This window comes from Mustela putorius, unplaced genomic scaffold, assembly GCF_011764305.1.
Source record: "Mustela putorius furo isolate JIRA1106 unplaced genomic scaffold, ASM1176430v1.1 tig00003850_pilon_pilon_pilon, whole genome shotgun sequence".
Taxonomy (NCBI): domain Eukaryota; kingdom Metazoa; phylum Chordata; class Mammalia; order Carnivora; family Mustelidae; genus Mustela; species Mustela putorius.
The window spans coordinates 7,916,829-7,936,277 of record NW_025422002.1 but is presented as its reverse complement, the minus strand read 5'-3'; the positions used below and the strand labels follow the sequence as shown (position 1 = coordinate 7,936,277).

At 38.4% G+C, this 19,449-nt stretch overlaps 2 protein-coding genes across 3 annotated transcripts in view; both read right to left on the bottom strand.

Moving 5' to 3' along the window:
* GRM7 (glutamate metabotropic receptor 7) overlaps positions 1 to 19,449 on the bottom strand; it is a 911,662-nt gene that overhangs the window by 423,406 nt on the left and 468,807 nt on the right. The gene's annotated exons all lie outside the window — the stretch shown is intronic.
* Positions 8,878 to 9,411, bottom strand: LOC101681546 (protein S100-A10-like). Its single transcript, XM_045063252.1, has one exon. The coding sequence runs from the start codon at positions 9,318 to 9,320 to the stop codon at positions 9,027 to 9,029; it is 294 nt and encodes a 97-aa protein (XP_044919187.1). The 5' UTR covers positions 9,321 to 9,411; the 3' UTR covers positions 8,878 to 9,026.

Below are 19,449 nucleotides of genomic sequence, written 5' to 3'. Positions count from 1 at the left end.
TTCCTGAGGCTAGGACCTCTAGTACTATGTTGAATAGCAGTGGTGATAATGGACATCCCTGCCGTGTTCCTGACCTTAGCGGAAAAGCTTTCAGTTTTTCTCCATTGAGAATGATCTTTGCAGTGGGTTTTTCATAGATGGCTTTGATGATATTGAGGTATGTGACCTCTATCCCTACACTTTGAAGGGTTTTGATCAGGAAGGGATGCTGTACTTTGTCAAATGCTTTTTCAGCATCTATTGAGAGTATCATATGGTTCTTGTTCTTTCTTTTACTGATGTGTTGTATCACATTGACTGATTTGAGGATGTTGAACCAACCTTGCAGCCCTGGAATAAATCCCACGTGGTCGTGGTGAATAATCCTTTTAATGTACTGTTGAATCCTATTGGCTAGTATTTTGTTGAGTATTTTCGCATCTGTGTTCATCAAGGATATTGGTCTATAGCTCTCTTTTTTGATGGGATCCTTGTCTGGTTTTGGGATCAAGGTGATGCTGGCCTCATAAAATGAGATTGGAAGTTTTCCTTCCATTTCTATTTTTTGGAACAGTTTCAGGAGAATAGGAATCAGTTCTTCTTTAAATGTTTGGTAGAATTCCCCGGGGAAGCCGTCTGGCCCTGGGCTTTTGTTTGTTTGGAGATTTTTAATGACTGTTTCAATCTCCTTACTGGTTATGGGTCTGTTCAGGCTTTCTATTGCTTCCAGGTTCAGTTGTGGTAGTTTATATGTTTCTAGGAATGCATCCATTTCTTCCAGATTGTCAAATTTATTGTCGTAGAGTGGCTCATAGTATGTTCTTATAATAGTTTGTATTTCTTTGGTGTTAGTTGTGATCTCTCCTCTTTCATTCATGATTTTATTTATTTGGGTCCATTCTCTTTTCTTTTTGATAAGTCAGGCCAGGGGTTGATCAATTCTATTAATTCTTTAAAGAACCAGCTCCTAGTTTCGTTGATTTGTTCTATTGTTTTTTGGGTTCTATTTAATTGATTTCTGCTCTGATCTTTATGATTTCTCTTCTCCTGCTGGGCTTAGGGTTTCTTTCTTGTTCTTTCTCCAGCTCCTTTAGGTGTAGGGTTAGGTTGTGTACCTGAGACCTTTCTTGTTTCTTGAGAAAGGCTTGTACCGCTATATATTTTCCTCTAAGGACTGTTTTTGTTGTGTCCCACAGATTTTGAACTGTTGTATTTTCATTATCATTTGTTTCCATGATTTTTTTCAATTCCTCTTTAATTTCCTGGTTGACCCATTCATTCTTTACAAGGATGCTGTTTAGTCTCCATGCATTTGGGTTCTTTCCAAACTTCCTCTTGTGGTTGAGTTCTAGTTTTAGAGCATTGTGGTCTGAATATATGCAGGGAATGATCCCAATCTTTTGATACCAGTTGAGTCCTGAGTTAGGACCGAGGATGTGATCTATTCTGGAGAATGTTCCATGTGCATTAGAGAAGAATGTGTATTCTGTTGCTTTGGGATGAAATGTTCTGAATATATCTGTGATGTCCATCTGGTCCAGTGTGTCGTTTAAGGCCTTTATTTCCTTGCTGATCTTTTGCTTGGATGATCTGTCCATTTCAGTGAGGGGAGTGTTAAAGTCCCCTACTATTATTGTATTATTGTTTATGTGTTTCTTTGATTTTGTTATTAATAGGATTATATAGTTGGCTGCTCCCACGTTGGGGCATAGATATTTAAAATTGTTAGATCTTCTTGTTGGACAGACCCTTTGAGTATGATATAGTGTCCTTCCTCATCTCTTATTATAGTCTTTGGCTTAAAATCTAATTGATCTGATATAAGGATTGCCACTCCTGCTTTCTTCTGATGTCCATTAGCATGGTAAATTATTTTCCACCCCCTTACTTTAAATCTGGAGGTGTCTTCAGGCTTAAATGAGTATCTTGGAGGCAACATATAGATGCGTTTTGTTTTTTTATCCATTCTGATACCCTGTGTCTTTTGATTGGGCATTTAGCCCATTAACATTCAGGGTAACTATTGAGAGATATGAATTTAGTGCCATTTTATTGCCTGTAAGGTGACTGTTACTGTATATGGTCTCTGTTCCTTTCTGATCTACCACTTGTAGGCTCTCTCTTTGCTTAGAGGACCCCTTTCAAGATTTCCTGTAGAGCTGGTTTGGTGTTTGCAAATTCTTTCAGTTTTTGTTTGTCCTGGAAGCTTTTAATCTCTCCTTCTATTTTCAATGATAGCCTAGCTGGATATATTCTTGGCTGCATGTTTTTCTCGTTTAGTGCTCTGAAAATATCATGCCAGCTCTTTCTGGCCTGCCAGATCTCTGTGGATAAGTCAGCTGCCAATCTAATATTTTTACCATTGTATGTTACAGACTTCTTTTCCCGGGCTGCTTTCAGGATTTTCTCTTTGTCACTGAGACTTGTAAATTTTACTATTAGGTGATGGGGTGTGGGCCTATTCTGATTGATTTTGAGGGCTGTTCTCTGAACCTCCTGAATTTTGATGCTCATTCCCTTTGCCATATTGGGGAAATTCTCCCCAATAATTCTCTCCAGTATACCTTCTGCTCCCCTCTCTCTTTCTTCTTCTTCTGGAATCCCAATTATTCTAATGTTGTTTCGTCTTATGGTGTCACATCTCTTGAATTCTCACCTCGTGGTCCAGTAGCTGTTTGTCCCTCTTTTGCTCAGCTTCTTTATTCTCTGTCATTTGGTCTTCTATATCACTAATTCTTTCTTCTGCCTCATTTATTCTAGCAGTGAGAGCCTCCATTTTTGTATGCACCTCATTAATAGCTTTTTTGATTTCAACTTGGTTAGATTTTATTTCTTTTATTTCTCCAGAAAGGGCTTTTATATCTCTCGAGAGGGTTTCTCTAATATCTTCCATGCCTTTTTCGAGCCTGGCTAGAACCTTGAGAATTGTCATTCTGAACTCTAGATCTGACATATTACCAATGTCTGTATTGATTAGGTCCCTAGCCTTCGGTACTGCCTCTTGTTCTTTTTTTTGTATTGAATTTTTCTGTCTTGTCATTTTGTCCAGATAAGAGTATATGAAGAAACAAGTAAAATACTAAAACGGTGGCAACAACCCCAGGAAAATATGCTTTAACCAAATTAGAAGAGATCCCAAATCGTGAGGGGAGAGAAAGGGGATAAAAAGAGGTTCAAAAAGGAAGAAGGAAAAAAAAAAGAAAAATGAGAAAAAAAAAGAAAAGAAAAGAATTAAAAAAAATGAAAACAAATAAGAAAAATATTAAAAAGAAAAAATATATATATTAGATAAACTAGTTAAAAAACGTTAAAAAGAAAAAGGTAAAAGTTAAGAAAAAATTACCAGAAATCGAGAAAAAAAAAACAAAAAATGAAAAAGAAAAAAATTAAATTAACTGCAAGACTAAAAAAAAATCACAGTGAAAAAGCCATGAGTTCCGTGCTTTGCTTACTTCTCCTTTGGAATTCTGCTGCTCTCCTTGGTATTGAAGCCGCACTCCTTGGTAGGTGAACTTGGTCTCGGCTGGATTTCTTTTCTTTTTTTTTTTTTTTTTTTTAGATTTTATTTTTTTATTTGACAGACAGAGATCACAAGTGGGCAGAGAGGCAGGCAGAAAGAGAGAGGAGGAAGCAGGCTCTTCTTGGAGCAGAGATCCCGATGTGGGGCTTGATCCCAGGACCCTGGGATCATGACCTGAGCGGAAGGCAGAGGCTTTAACCCACTGAGCCACCCAGGTGCCCCTCCGGTGGATTTCTTGTTGATCTTCTTGGGAAGGGGCCTGGTGTAGTGATTCTCAAGTGTCTTTGCCCCAGGCGGAATTGCACCGCCCTTACCATGGGCCGGGGTGAATAATCTGCTCGGGTTTGCTTTCAGGAGCTTTTGTTCCCTGAGCACTTTCTGTAGAGTTCTTGAGGACGGGAATACAAATGGCGGCCTCCTGGTCTCCAGCCCAGAGGAGCCTAGAGCCCAGGGCCGCACTCCTCAGTGCGCCCTCAGAGAACAGCGCCAGTTACTCCCGTCTGCCTGACCTCCGGCCGCGCTCCGAACTCACCGAGCCTGCGACCGCTTCAAGGTAACACGGAGCTGCGAGCTTACTGTCGGCTCTGTCTCTGTAGCCGGCTTTCCCGTTCCAATACCCGCAAGCTCTGCGACACTCAGACACCCCCGATCCTTCTATGACCCTGCGGGACCTGAGGCTACGCTAACCCCGTGTGGGCTTTGCCCCGGTTTAGCCTCTGGAGCAATGTCCCTCAGCGGAACATACTTTTAAAAGTCCTGATTTTGTGTGCTGTTGCTCCGCCGCTTGCCGGGAGCTGGCCCCTCCCCCCGGGGTCTATCTTCCCGTCGCTTTGGATTCACTTCTCCGCCAGTCCTACCTTTCAGAAAGTGGTTGTTTTTCTGTTTGCAGAATTGCTGTTCTTCTCTTCGATCTGCCGATGGATTTTCAGGTGTTTGCAATCTTTAGATAAGCTATCTAGCTGATCTCCAGCTAGCTGAAATAGTCTCAGCCTGCTACTTCTCTGCCATCTTGACTCCTCCCCCTAAGCCCATCTTTAAAACACTCACAATAAGACATTTTCCTCACAATAACTTTATTCTTATTAGATACAACTTAATTTGAATAATTAAAAATAAATCACAAGTGTGCTCAGGGTGAGTTTTAGGTCCAGAGCTACTGGCTAGTATAGAAAAATACTTTAATGAACAAATCAAATTCTCTAACAGTTTCTTCAGCATGTATTATATTCCTGGCACCATGCTTGGGATGAACTAGAGAGACACAATATGTGTTCTCAGGAAGCTTAAACTCCAGGAACAGAGACAGATATTCTACCCATGGTTATGCAAACAGTTATTTAAACATAACTGTAATAATTGTGGTGAGGAAAAAAAAATTAAGTCTTGTTGAGCAAGTATAACAAGGAGGGGTGGGCAAAAGACCTGGGAGAAACCCTAAAGGTTAAGGGAACATTATAGGCCAATGTGAAAAAATAAATGAGTAAATATGAACACATACTATTTTGGAACCAGAGAAAAGTTTACAACCTCCAGGGAAGGCTAATGCTTCTGCAAAGCTCAATAACTCAAGGGAGCCATATTTGTGGCAAAGGGGAAGCAGGTCAATTCATGCAAGGCTCTTTTGGTCTCAGGTGAGAAAAAAACAAATTCTGACAACTCTCTTCTCAGTGACTTTCATGTCTCAAATCAAATGTCATAAAAATTAAAGAAAGGAAGGGGAGAAAATATGTCCCCTTTTCAGAAAGCAAAAGAAACGGTGAAGATTTCACAATAGTAAATGTGTAAAGTGTATCTCAAATACTATTTGTTATGTATGCAGAGAAGCATATGTGCTCAACACCTGCCATAGAAGAGAATGACAAAGAAGAGAAGAGACAAAGAAGAGAATGACAATGGAAGGCTATTGAGAGCACTGTGCAAACCTGCACAGAGATGAAAGATGATGAAAAGAATGAACGGATGCACAAGTGTGTGGGGGAGTGACTGCAGAGACAAAATGATGTAGTTACAACAGTTATGGTGGAGGAACCTGCACCAATAAAAATAGCATTTGAGTATTTACAATGTGCCAGGCACTTTCCTGTGCACTTTACATGTATGAGCGGTATGCATATTAAACTGAAAAGCTACAACAAACAGGTTGCTACTACAGATGGGTAAAAAACAAAAAAAACAAACCAAAACAAACCAAAAACTACTAAACTAATACTTTCCAGGTCCCCTTCCTCCCCCAAATAGAGCTGATCACAGTATTGTTTCTACAAAGCTGCCTGGAGGAGCCCATCTCTCTTCAAAAATGAGGACTGGCCCCCTCTTAGCTGGAGAACACAATGCCATTCTTGGAGGCCACTGTGAAACAGCAGGGCCGAACTCTGTGAGCATCTCATAAGGTAAGGCAACCAAAGGAAAGGAGAGATTCATAAGGTCTCAGGCTTGCAAAGCCAGTTTCATTTTAACCAGGAAAGACTGGATTCAATATGTAAAGAAAAAAATAAATGCTATTCTTTCTCCACAACAGTGGTTTGTGTTTGAGGATTATGTTGCTCTATAACTGGGTTCATAATGTATATTCCGTCTAGAAAATTTCCTCCATCTTTCAAAGCACACACATCTTTCCCCACCCCACACTCCATACTACCTTTTTCCATCTGTCTCCATGTCTCTTTTCTGTCTTTCTGTTTCTTTCTCCATGCATCCCTCTCCCTCTCCTTCCCACCCTCCTCTCGGCTTCTGTCTAACTCTTCAGCTTCCCCTCAGTAGCTTCCTCAATGGCCCTATACTCCAGGACCTCACCTCACTCTCTCAATTCCCTAGTTATTCTGCCTTCCCGGCATCAGTCCCAATCCCTCCCTCTAAATGTCTTCTACTTCTCCCCAATGTGTCTTCCTTTCTCCGTGACACACAGAGTGCTTAATTCAACCTTATTATCTAATGGTATGACAATTAACTGACAAAAATATTGCCTGGAAATCCTCTTTAATGTTGAGCTCTTTACAGCAGAAGTGCTAGAGTCACTAAAATGCATCATCATCTGCAGTTCAAAGAGGATCAGGATCGTAGTAACTCACCTGCAGTTGTACCTAATGAGTTCTCAAGGCTTAGTTAGCTCAACACTGACAGAAAGGAAACAGCTATCCAATAATTATGTGAACTTTTAAGTAGGCCTCCTTATATGAAACCAGATGATTAGGTGGTTGTTTTCCCCTCAAAAAAAGTAATTTTTTCCTACTGTTGTTCAACAGATGTTGGCACCCTTGATTACTATGATTCTCACTTAAATCTAATTTCAAAGCTCTTTTATCTTTGCTAAGAATCAGGTGGTACTCAAGCTTTTGGGAGAATAGAAGGGCTCATTTACTTTCTTTAGACAAGTTGGATTTCATTTTACTATGATGTTCCTTCAAGCAATGGTTCATTAAGATGAAACACAGACTCAGGCATGGTTTTTGTGCTGTTTCTTACCCACAGATGGGTGCAGGCAAATAGTGAGAGAGAGAGAGAGAGAGATTATGAATTAATTAAGGGCGAGAAAGTCCAGAACCCACCAAAATTTTCTCTGCTGCATCATTTGGAGGAATAAAAGTATGTACATTATTATTATTTTTAAATCTAATTTAATTTTTTTTCAGTGTTTTGAAATTCATTTTTTATGCACCACACCCAGAGCTCCACGCAATACATGCCCTCCATAATACCCACCACTAGGCTCACCCAACTCCCTGCTCCTTTCCCCTCCAAAACCCTCTGTTTCTGAGAGTCCGCAGTCTCTTATGGTTTGTCTCCCTCTTTGGTTTCCCCCAACTCACTTCTCTTCTCCATCTCCCAATGTCTTCTGTGTTATTCCTTACGCTCCACAAGTAAGTGAAACCATATGATAATTGACTCCCTCTGCTTAACTTATTTCACTCAGCATAATCTCTTCTAGTCCCCTCCATGTTGGGTTTTCATCCTTTCTGATGGAAGCATAATACCCCATTGTATATATGGACCATATCTTCTTTATCCATTCATCTGTTGAATGGCATCTTAGTTCTTTCCACAGTTTGGCCATTGCTGCTATGAACATAGGGGTACAGATGGTCCTTATTTTCACTACACCTGTATTGTTGGGGTAAATACCCAGTAGTGCAATTGCAGGGTCATAGGGCAGCTCTATTTTTAATTTCTTAACAATTTTTTTTAAGATTTTATTTATTTATTTGACAGAGAGAAATCACAAGTAGACAGAGAGGCAGGCAGAGAGAGAGGAAGGGAAGCAGGCTCCCCGCTGAGCAGAGAGCCCGATGCAGGACTCAATCCCATGACCCTGAGATCATGACCCGAGTCAAAGGCAGCGGCTTAACCCACTGAGCCACCCAGGCACCCCGCTCTATTTTTAATTTCTTAAGGAATCTCCACACTGTTTTCCCAAGTGGCTGCACCAACTTGCATTCCCACCAACAGTGTAAGAGGGTTCCCCTTTCTCCACATCCTCTCCAACACACATTGTTTCCTGTCTTGTTAATTTTGGCCATTCTAACTGGTGTAAGGTGGTATCTCAATGTGGTTTGATTTGAATCTCCTTGATGGCTAATGATGATGGACATTTTTTCATGTTTCTGTTAGCCATTTGTATGTCTTCTTTGGAGTAGTGTCTGTTTATGTCTTCTGCCCATTTTTTTTTTATGTGATTATCTGTTTTGTGTGTGTTGAGTTTGAGGAGTTCTTCATAGATCCTGGATATCAGCCCTTTGACTATAGTGTCATTTGCAAATACCTTCTCCCATTCCATGGGTTGCCTCTTTGTTCTGTTGACTGTTTCCTTTGCTGTGCAGAAGCTTTTGATCTTGATGAAGTCTCAGAAGTTCATTTTCGCTTTTGTTAGTTGCTATAGCTTGTGTTGACAATGTTACTGCCAACAACGTTATTGCCTATGTTCTCCTCTAGGATTTTGATAGATTCCCGCCTCATGTTGAGGTCTTTCATCCATTTTGAGCATATCTTTGTGTATGGTGTAAGAAAATGGTCAAGTTTCATTCTTCTATACATAACTGTCCAATTTTCCCAGCACCATTTATTGAATAAACTGTCTTTTTTTCCCTGCTTTGTTGAAGATTATTTAACCATAGAGTTGAGGGTCCATATCTGGTTTCTCTACTCTGCTCCACTGGTCTATGTGTCTGTTTTTGTGCCAGAGCCATGATGTCTTGGTGATCACAGTTTTGTAGTAAAGCTTGAAATCAGGCTTGATTGTGATGCCCCTAGTTTTTGTTGTTGGGCTTTTTGTTTTGTTTTGTTTTGTTTTGTTTTTTTGAGGAACTAAAAAAAGGAATTTCTTTATTGAGGGCAAGAAGATGCAAACAATATAAAAATCTTATCTGACTTTTCTTTCTCTGCTTCTCAAATGGGGTTTGGATTTTATCTGTACATTTTCTGAGGGTCCCCAACTGCCAATGGAATACTTTATACGGGGGGAAGCTGTGGGACAGATTCCTTAAGAGAACCTTCGGAAGAACTCTCATTGGACAGGAGTGGTGCTCAATATTGCCTACTTCTTTCTCTTCTGCTTCATGTGTACTACAAAATAGTCATTGCATGCAATGTTGAGCCCCGCGATTAGTGAGAAGCAGCTCTGGAAGCCCACTTTGACATCTCGGCACTGGTCGAGGTCCTTCATTATTTTGTCCATGGTCAGAGGGTCTTTCTGATTTTTCAAAAATCCTGCAAACTCCTTTTCCATGAGTACTTGCAGATCCTCCTTTGTTAAGTACCCTTTATCCCCAGCAAACTTGTGAAATGTGAACATCATGGTTTCCATGGCATGTTCCATTTGAGATGGCATTTTGGTGAGGTCTTTTGAAACCTTGGTCCAAAGCACAGTGGGGATGATTGGTTGTCTGGGATGCACCTGTTTTTCTTTTTTAACATTTCCTTAAGAATTTGGGGTCTCTTCTGGTTCCATACAAATTTTAGGATTGTTTGTTCCAGCTCTTTGAAAAATGCCAGAGGAATTTTGATTGGGACAGCACTGAAAGTATAGATTGCTCTAGGCATTATAGACATTTTTAACAATGTTTATTCTTCCTTGCATGAGTACGGAATGGTCTTCCATCTTTTTGTTCCTTCTTCAATTTCTTTCATGAGTGTTCTCTAGTTCCAGATCCTTTACCACTTTGGTTAGGTTTATTCCTAGATATTTTATGGTTCTTGGTGCTACAGTAAATGAAATCAATTCTCTAATTTCCCTTTCTATATTTTCATTGTTAATGTATAAGGAAGCAACTGATTTCTGTACATTGGTTTTGAGTTTGAGGGTGGAATCTTTTGGGTTTTCCATGTAAAGTATCATGTCATCTGTGAAGAAAGTGAGTTTGACTTCTTCTTTGCCAATTTGAATGCTTTTTACTTCTTTTTGTTGTCTGATTGCTGTTGCTAAGACTTCTGGTACTATGTTGAATAACAGTGGCAAGAGTGGGCATCCTTGTCGTGTTCCTGATCTCAAAGGGAAGGCTGTCAGCTTTTCCCCATTGAGGATGATATTCTCTGTGGGTTTTTCATAGATGGATTTTATGAAGTTGAGGAATGTTCCTTCTATCCCTATATTTTGAAGAGTTTTAACCAGGAACAGATGCTGGATTTTGTCAAATGCTTTTTCTGCATCAATTGAGAGGACTATGTGGTTCTTGTCTCTTCTCTTATTAATATGTTCTATCACACTGATTGATTTGCAAATGTTGAACCACCCTCGTATCCCATGGATAAATCCCACCTGGTCATGATTGATAAACTTTTTAATGTACTGTTGGATCTTATTAGCTAGGATCTTGTTGAGAATCTTGGCATCCATATTCATCAGGGCTATTGGTCTGAAATTTTCCTTTTTGGTGGGGTCTTTGCCTGGTTTGGGGATCAAGGTAATGCTGGATTCATAAAAAGAGTCTGGAAGTTTTCCTTTTGTTTCTATTTTTTGAAACAACTTCAGGAGAATGGGTATTATTTCTTCTTTGAATGTTTGGTAGTATTCCCCAGGGAATCCATCAGGTCCTGGGGTCTCATTTTTTGGGAGATTATTGATCACTGCTTCAATCTCTTTACTAGATATTGGTTTATTCAGGTTGCCAATTTCTTCCTGATTCAGTCTTGGAAGTTTCCAGGTTTCCAGGAATGCATCCATTTCATCTAGGTTGCTTAACTTATTGGCATATAACTGTTGATAATAATTTCTGATGATTGTTTCTATTTGCTTGGTGTTAGTTGTGATCTCTCCCTTTTCATTCATAATTTTATTAATTTGGATCCTCTCTCTTTTCTTTTGGATTAGTTTGGCCAATGGTTTATCCGTATTATTATTTTTTTAAATTTCTTTTCAGCATAACAGTATTAATTGTTTTTGCACCACACTGTTTTAGTGACTTAATATGTAGAAATTCTTGTAGAAATTCTGTTCTGAAGTAAGTCATGTGTAATTAGAATGGTGAATTCAACACTATTTAGATTCACGTAACACCAGGTGTACTGGATGATTTAGAGCCCCCCGGATTCCCTTTCCAGGCTGGTACATCTATCCATAAATTGTGTGATGGCTGATAATGGCTTAGAGCTGACCCTTTCTCCAGAGCAGTGCTTCTCAAAATGTGGTCCCTGGACCAGGATATCAGCATCACTTGGGAACTTGAAATGCAAAAACTTGGATACCACCTCAGACTTGGCAGATGGGAAACTCAGGCTGAGACCCAGCTATCTGTGTTTTATTTTATTTTATTTTATTTTATTTTATTTTATTTTATTTTATTTTTTCCAGCTATCTGTGTTTTAATAAGTCCTCCAGGTGATTCTGATTAACACTTACAGTTTGAGAAACATTGCTCCAGAAAATTTCCTTTAGGTCAAAGAAAGCCTATCAAAAGAAGTGCCACCAAGGAATCTGACATGGTAATATCAAGACAGGTATACTTAAGCAACTTCAATACCCAGATCTCTCTGAATGCTCTGGTCCACCCCTTTTAAGAGGATATTGATGGATTCTTGCTTGAAGATTCTGAAAATGCATAAATGGATACAGGTGGCTTATAAGACAGTGCTTGGTCTCCTCGAGTTCCACCTCCCCTAGTTTCCTGGTCATTAGAAAAATAATCAGAAATAATCTCAGCATAACCTGACCAGAGTAGTGCTGGCTTGCTAAGTGAGGAGAGGAGTTACATGTTGGAAAATGCTGCAGGACCAGCTAATATATACTATTAGGAACTAGAAGAGTATATGTGGAAATAGGACTTCAGAGTGTTAGGTCAAAGAAGAAGGGGTCAGAATATGAAGGCAGATAATAGAAAATTTTTTCATATGGGATACTTTCCTATTTGACATCTTGACAAGGATCCTATGGGCTCCATCCTTAAACAGTGTTGGAATGGCTCTTAGAAGGAGACATACCAAAATGCCATAGCAGAAAGTAACTTATGGTCATGGCTATTGATCTAACAAAAGTTATATTTCCAATCTTTCTAACAGAAGTCCCCCTCAATGCCTAAAAGGCAAGAATATCAAAAGCAATTTGCCTTTAAATGGGACAAACAAGAGTATATACATTAATGCTGTTACAGGATTTTAAGTTTTCTAATTTACCACAGTTTATTTCAATATTGTAGACATTTTGCAGAAGAGAAAATGTGCCCACAATATTAATAATATTATGTTCATCAGACACATTGGGCAATAAGCAGCAAGTTCTGAAGATATCTTAGTAAGATGGATGTGTACCAGATGGTAGAGATTGTATTATGAAGATTTAGGATTCTGCTACATCAGTAAAGTTTTCAGAGGGCCTAATAGTTTGGGACATGTCAAGACTAATCCTTCTAAATAAGGAAAAAAGTATCAGTCTTGACTCCTCTTACTCGTAAAAATGATTCACAATGCATGATAATACAGGCTGGGTATTTGTGGCCCACCTTCCCAATTTCATATATTAAATCCAAATGCCCAGTGTGATTATATTTGGAGATAGGACATTTGGGACATGATTAGGTCATGAGAGCAAAACCCTTATGCTTAGGATTAGTGCTTTTATAACAGAGAACTCAGAGAGCTACTTCTTCCCTTCCTTCATGAGGCCATCATGAGAAAAGGGCCAACTCTGAACCAGGAAGTGGGTTCTCACCAGACACTGAATCTATCAGTGCCTTGACCTTGGATTTCCCAGCCTCTAGACTATAAAAAATAAATTTCTGCAATTTATAATTCCCAATATAATGCATGTTGTTGCAGCAGCCCAGATGGACTAACACACATGATAAGCTGCTAATAATTCATAGCTTATTTCCTTCTTCTTTGGCTAACCAGGGACTGAGCCTATGAAGTTATTTATACCTCCTCCTAAGGGAAGCCTTCAGCTAATGAATAACTAACTGGGGTATATAAATATCCCTTCTTCTTGCCTTATAGTGGGATCAATTCTCTGGATAAATTCATACTTTAGAGATCTCCTTGGAATCATGCCAAAACTATGCTGCAGTGGGAGTCATGTCCTCACTTAGCACCTTCCCCTTACCCCACCTTGCTTTCTTCATTCCCCTTCTCCCATGAGAATTCCCTCAGTAAAACATATGCATCAGAATCCCTGACTCAGGCTCTGCTTCTAAGGAATTTAATCTAAGACACTGATGCCATCAAAACAAGCACTTTTCTAACATCCAAATGACACTTTCAATATTTCCCCAAGCTCCATTATAAAAAATAATAATAATGAATTTTATACAGCAACTGGTCAATCTACTCTTCACTAAACAGAATATAAAATGGTAGCTAAGAAAAAGTGCTAGGACTCAAATAGCTGTTATGGTAAAATCCCAGTTTCAGCATATATTATTTTATTATTTTGTGTAAGTCTGGGCAAGTTATCTAATCCAAGCATCCATTTCTTTACCTCTAAGATGTGGATAAAAAAGTTTTTACTTTCAAGATTGTATTTCATAATACCTGCATATTATAAGTGTTTAACGGAAGTTCATAACTAATGTCATTCCTGTAAACATCAACACACCACCACCATCATCATCATAATCATCGTTATGATAAATAACTCCATATAACTATATACTCCCCTATCCATGCAGGAAAAGAAAACAAACATCCAGATGGCTTTTTTTTTTTTTTTTTTTTTTTTTTTTTACTATTTACATAGCTAATTTCAAAAGAATCCTGTTTTTATTTCACTCTTGATTATGCTTTTGATATTCTTTGGTTCTTTCTTGGACTGAAATACTAACTTACCAGAAGCCACTCATATTGACATTGACATATGGAGGCCAGATATAACCTAAGCATAGCATAAGTCACTGACATCTGCATGAATGATGTTGAGAGTTGAAATAATCAATTCAAGACAAGAACATTTTTTGGAATCCCATGGTACCCAAAAGTACTGGGTATGTGCCAACATGCTGTGCTTCACTTGGCTTATGTATAAGAAATTCCATAAAACCTTTCTAAAAACATCAGACAGAAATTTTTAATGCTCAATTTATTCCTAAAAAGTAAATTCCCTGAGGTTAGAATAAATTAGTCCTCCAAATGTCAATGTCAGAATGATTGGCAAACTAGTATTTAATTAAAAAAAAATATATATATATATACATATACACACACACACACACACACACACACACACGAACAGAATACCCTGACACAAAACCCAAGTGTGTTAAACAATGTAAAATATGAATAGGGAAAAAGAATTTTGTTCTACCATGAGTTGTTGTATAAAAACAGATGATAAAATGTAGCAGAGAGATCATAAAAAAATGCTATGTTTCCTAAGGATGAAAATTATGTGATTAATTGCTCTACTCTTTAGACTAGTCAGAGGTTGGTTTCTATATTCATCAAATTTAGCAAAGAACTAGACTCTCTACTTAACATATGTTGCTATGTATGCACACAGGGCATGAGGAACTTGGGTCTAAAAGTAGAACTGCAAATAGAAATCTCTTTTAAATGTAAAACCTGTTAGTATCAACATTACTCTCAGAACTTCATGAACTCTATAGTATTTGTATGACAACACAGGTTTAAATCATATATAATATTAATAGTTCTCACATTGTAAGCCATATCTTTCTGCATTCTCTGACTTTTCTTTCCATCAATGTATATTGTTTTTCTCTGTGACTTTATGACTGCATCAAGAACTCATCAAAGGGGCTCAATGACAATGAAACAGATGATGGAAAAAAGCACCAGGATACTTTGCTAAAATGGGCACATTAGCTGAAAATGTATAAAAATATCAATTTGCCCAGTAAATTTTTCTTCAAAAAGTAATAAAAGATAACAGGAATATTTGTGCCTTAATACAGTGTTTCAGCTTGAAATTGGAAGAATCTGAAATTGCATTGGCAGAGCACCATAACACAAATGTTTATGATGTATCAGTGGATAAACACATTGCAGTGTTTGGACAATGGAATATTACATAACAATAAAAAGAATAAATAATGTAATATGCTGCAATAGGGTTCTATCCCTAAAATAGTATATTTAGTGAAGAAATTAGATACCCACAAACATACACGGTATGATTCCATTCTTTCACATATGAGTCTATGGAATTCAGAGGCAAAACAGATCTACTGTGGGGGCGCCTGGGTGGCTTAGTGGGTTAAAGCCTCTGCCTTCTGCTCAGCTCATGATCCCAGGGTCCTGGGATGGAGCCTTGCTTTGGGCTCTCTGCTCAGCGTGGAGCCTGCTTCCTCCTCTCTCTGTCTCTGCCTGCCTCTCTGCCTACTTCTGATCTCTGTCTGTCAAATAAATAAATAAAATCTTTAAAAAAAAAAAAAGAACAGATCTACTGTGAGATTTAAAAAAATCTGTGCGAAGTGAAAGAGAAGACAACATTAACTCTTTTGAAGGATGGAAGAATAAGTGATAGGAAGTGAAACCAGGAGAATTCATTTGGGGTGATGAGAAAATTCTATGTCTTGATTTGTATGGTGGTCACTTTGGTGTATACATGGAAGAAAGTCACTGAATGGTGCATTTAAGATTTACATATTCAAGCCAATGGAGATTATACTCTAATAAGATATTTTAAAATAAAGTTTAAAAAACAAAGCAACAGAATACAAAAGGAAATCAGATTTAGAACAGGAAATGCATCTAAAAGAACAATGAGGAAACAAGAATGGTGTGGTATAGCTAAGTTTTGTCAGTTTTTGGTTAGTCATAAGTTAGAAAAGCTTTTGGTTTTTGAATCAAGTTCACTAGTAGCTTCAGGCAGGCTGGAACTAAATACCTTCAAATAGCCAGTCAGATGTGGACTTTTTTGTTCAACCATGGTCATTCTGGTTCTCTGAGGATAAATTTTGGTGTCCATAAGAAATCTAAGAAAGACCAGTCTGGGGGCGCCTGGGTGGCTCAGTGGATTAAGTGTCTGCCTTCGGCTCAGGTCATGATCCCAGGGTCATGGGATCGAGCCCCGCATCGGGCTCTCTGCTCAGCGGGTAGCCTGCTTCCTCATCTCTCTCTTCCTGCTTCTCTGCCTACTTGTGATCTCTGTCTGTCAAATAAATAAATAAAATCTTTAAAAAAAAAAAAAAAAAGAAAGACCAGTCTGAGCTCTGTGTTGACATCAGATCCTGGAATCAATATCTCAAAGGTTCAGATTGGTCCATTTTGTTGCAAGTCTTCAATAAATCATGCCCAGGGTCCTGTTTATGGTTTAGTCCCTGCCAGTCTGTCCACCAGTGATCCAAACCCCTCCATGGTCTTCAGTTTATTCTAACATGTTGAAATACTATTTGTTACTTCTTGCCCCTTGTAAATTCCGCTGTCACTAAATGGAACCCTTCTACCTCTTATTTAGTAGGTCAACTACCATTTGTTCTTTTATTTTTAAATTTTTTAATTTTTTCAGCATAACAGTATTCATTATTTTTGCACCACACTCAGTGCTCCACGCAATATGTGCCCTCTACAATACCCACCACCTGGATCCCCCAACCTCCCACCCTGGCCCCTTCAAAACCTTCAGATTGTTTTTCAGAGTCCATAGTCTCTCATGGTTCACCTCCCCTTCCAATATCCCTCAACTCCCCTCTCCTGTCCATCTCCCCTTGTCCTCCACGCTATTTGTTATGCTCCACAAATAAGTGAAACCATATGATAATTGACTCTCTCTGCTTGACTTATTTCACTCAGCATAATCTCTTCCAGTCCCATCCACGTTGCTACAAAAGTTGGGTATTCATCCTTTCTGATGGAGGCATAATACTCCATAGTATATATGGACCACATCTTCCTTATCCATTCATCTGTTGAAGGGCATCTTGGTTCTTTCCACATTTTGGCGACCGTGGCCATTGCTGCTATAAACATTGTGGTTTAGATGGCCCTTCTTTTCACTACATCTGTATCTTTGGAGTAAATACCAAGTAGTGCAATGGCAGGATCATAGGGAAGCTCTATTTTTAATTTCTTGAGGAATCTCCACACTGTTCTCCAAAGTGGCTGCACCAACTTGCATTCCCACCAACAGTGTAAGAGGGTTCCCCTTTCTCCACATCCTCTCCAACACATGTTGTTTCCTGTCTTGCTAATTTTGTTCTTTAAGGATTACCTCTCTTGACACCTACTTTTGTCCCTTAATGCCCTCTACTAATGATGTTCACATACACCCTTCTCCACCTGGCTTATCTCATAAGCACAATTCATCCTCTGCCATGATGATAATCAGCTCTTTCCCCTGGTTGTCTTTACTGTCTCCAATACACCATGAGTTTTTTTTTTTTTTTTTTTTTTTTTTTTTTTTTAGGGAAGGCATTAGCATTGTATCTCTTATCTCTGGAGCATATCAGAATTTCTGGGCTGTATTCAACTGAAGTTTGTTGAAGATATGTTTAATGAAGGGACTTCAAAATACATCACAATTTGCCCCCCTCCCATGTGTCTTTCCAAGACTTCCTAAAATTCAACAAGACAAAGTGGTATTTTTGTCTGAATTGTGAATTCTAAGAAAGATAGTCCGCAATTTTACAATATTAAAGAGGTTTGAGTGTTAGAGGTTAGGGAAGTAATTTTCCCAGTCCAATTACAAATAGCACAATAGACTTAGTGCTTAGGAAACTGCAAAACAACCCCTTTAACAACTGACTGGGGAAAAAAATTTCTATTTAAAGTTAGAAGGTTATTTTAACTTGAAAATTTCAATTAACCTAATAGCACACACCTAATGTCATACATACAGTGCCTGAAAAAGCCCTTATCTGATTTAGTATGGTCTTTTTTCTTCTTCTCCAAATGAGGAGAGATTAACAAACATCTAATTTTTGTTAAGAACATTAAAGAAACCCCCTCAACCTCTCCATTTTTGTAGCTGATTTTTCTTCCTGCCATCCATTTGGCTAACTTAATGACCCTTTAAATTCTTACTACTGCTTTGCTTTCATAGTCGGCCCTGAGTTTAATAGTTTCAAGTGCTTCTGTTCATGCTTAGTCCAAACTCATGACACTTTTTAATTCTACTAGGTGCAGCTATTTAAAGCCTTAGTGGAGTCTGTGGGTTCCTGCAATGACCCACTGCCCATAAAGAAGGAGAGCCTGGTCTCAGTCTTCAATGGTCTTCTAAGCAATGCACCAAGTCAATGCTCTCCTGCATGCTGAAAACAGAAACTGTTTCCCTTTTTTCTGTTAAGTAAATAAATAGCTATTGTTCTGGAAAAAGGAGAAAGAGCTATTGTTCTGGAAAGAGGAGAAAAGTTGGTTTTGAACAGTTCAATTTTGAAAATAGGGATTTTCAAAGAGTTATAATATTTGTGAATTTTCCTCCTCCTTACTCAATGTGTACATTTCTTCCTTTCTTTCAACTTCTGATTTTAGACTTCACTTCTCCCAGATTCCTTTTCTTGCTTTTCTTCTTCGGTGTCTCCTCCAATAATTTCATTGTTTTCTATCTCTGTCTTCTATATGAGTGAAGTATAGATGGGTATTTTTAAAAATATTTTTGGTCTATTTTACATTAATGACTGTTCTGAAATTTTGCTATACTTGTGATTTTATCTCTTTATTGTCTCCCCTGGGTGCTTACTCACAGCAGGAGTTATAGTTCTTTCTGTCTACGTTACACACACTAACACACTTAGACACACACTCATGTAATTTTTCCCCCAGTGGATAATCAGAGAACTCTAGGGCATTAGCAGTTCTCACTAATCATTTAAACCTATCCTCTCATTTTCTATAAGAGAACACTGAAGTAGGGAAAAAAATGCCTACTCAGCACCTAACTAGTTGGTGGCACAACAAAGGAACTGATGTTGATTAGCTCTGTACTCAAATCCATTGTGTATGCATTTAGCAATATTGTTGGTGGTGATTATAGCACACACACTTACACATACACATACATTTCCTATCTGCCAAAATATAAGTACAAGTATATGAAAAAAATGCCTACAAGTAAATTCATCCTGTTGAAGATACTAAATACCTGCCTTGTTAAGTTCCTCTGAGGCTTTTGCTCTATCTACATGTTATGAAATGGTTTCAGATACAAAATTAGCTTGATATCCTAAAAGCAGAATTATTATTTGTCTTAAATATGTACGTCATTTTGCCATTTATAATGGCATATCCCTTGAAGATACTCCAAATATCTTTTGTATTTGGGTACCATATGGTGTGACATGGTACCGTGTTGTGACCATACCCCCCTTCCTCTATGTCTGTGGTAATAAACCTGGGGAAACATTGCTGGGGATTTTACAGGATAGTATTTATTGACTACAGACACACTCCTACAATACTTTCATCCAACAATTTCATCCAGGATTTTGTGCATCACTCAAATGTAACAATTTGTCAGAAATCACCAATGAACTCCATTTTGCCAAACTGAATGGCCAAGCATGAATAAACGGTAGTATTTTGATGAAGCAGATGACATTCCTCTACTCTGAAATATCTTCTTGATTTGATTTCCA

Bases quoted from the DNA above. Each gene is read 5' to 3' on its own strand.
- LOC101681546 (XM_045063252.1), bottom strand. From the start codon at position 9,320: ATGCCATCTCAAATGGAACATGCCATGGAAACCATGATGTTCACATTT.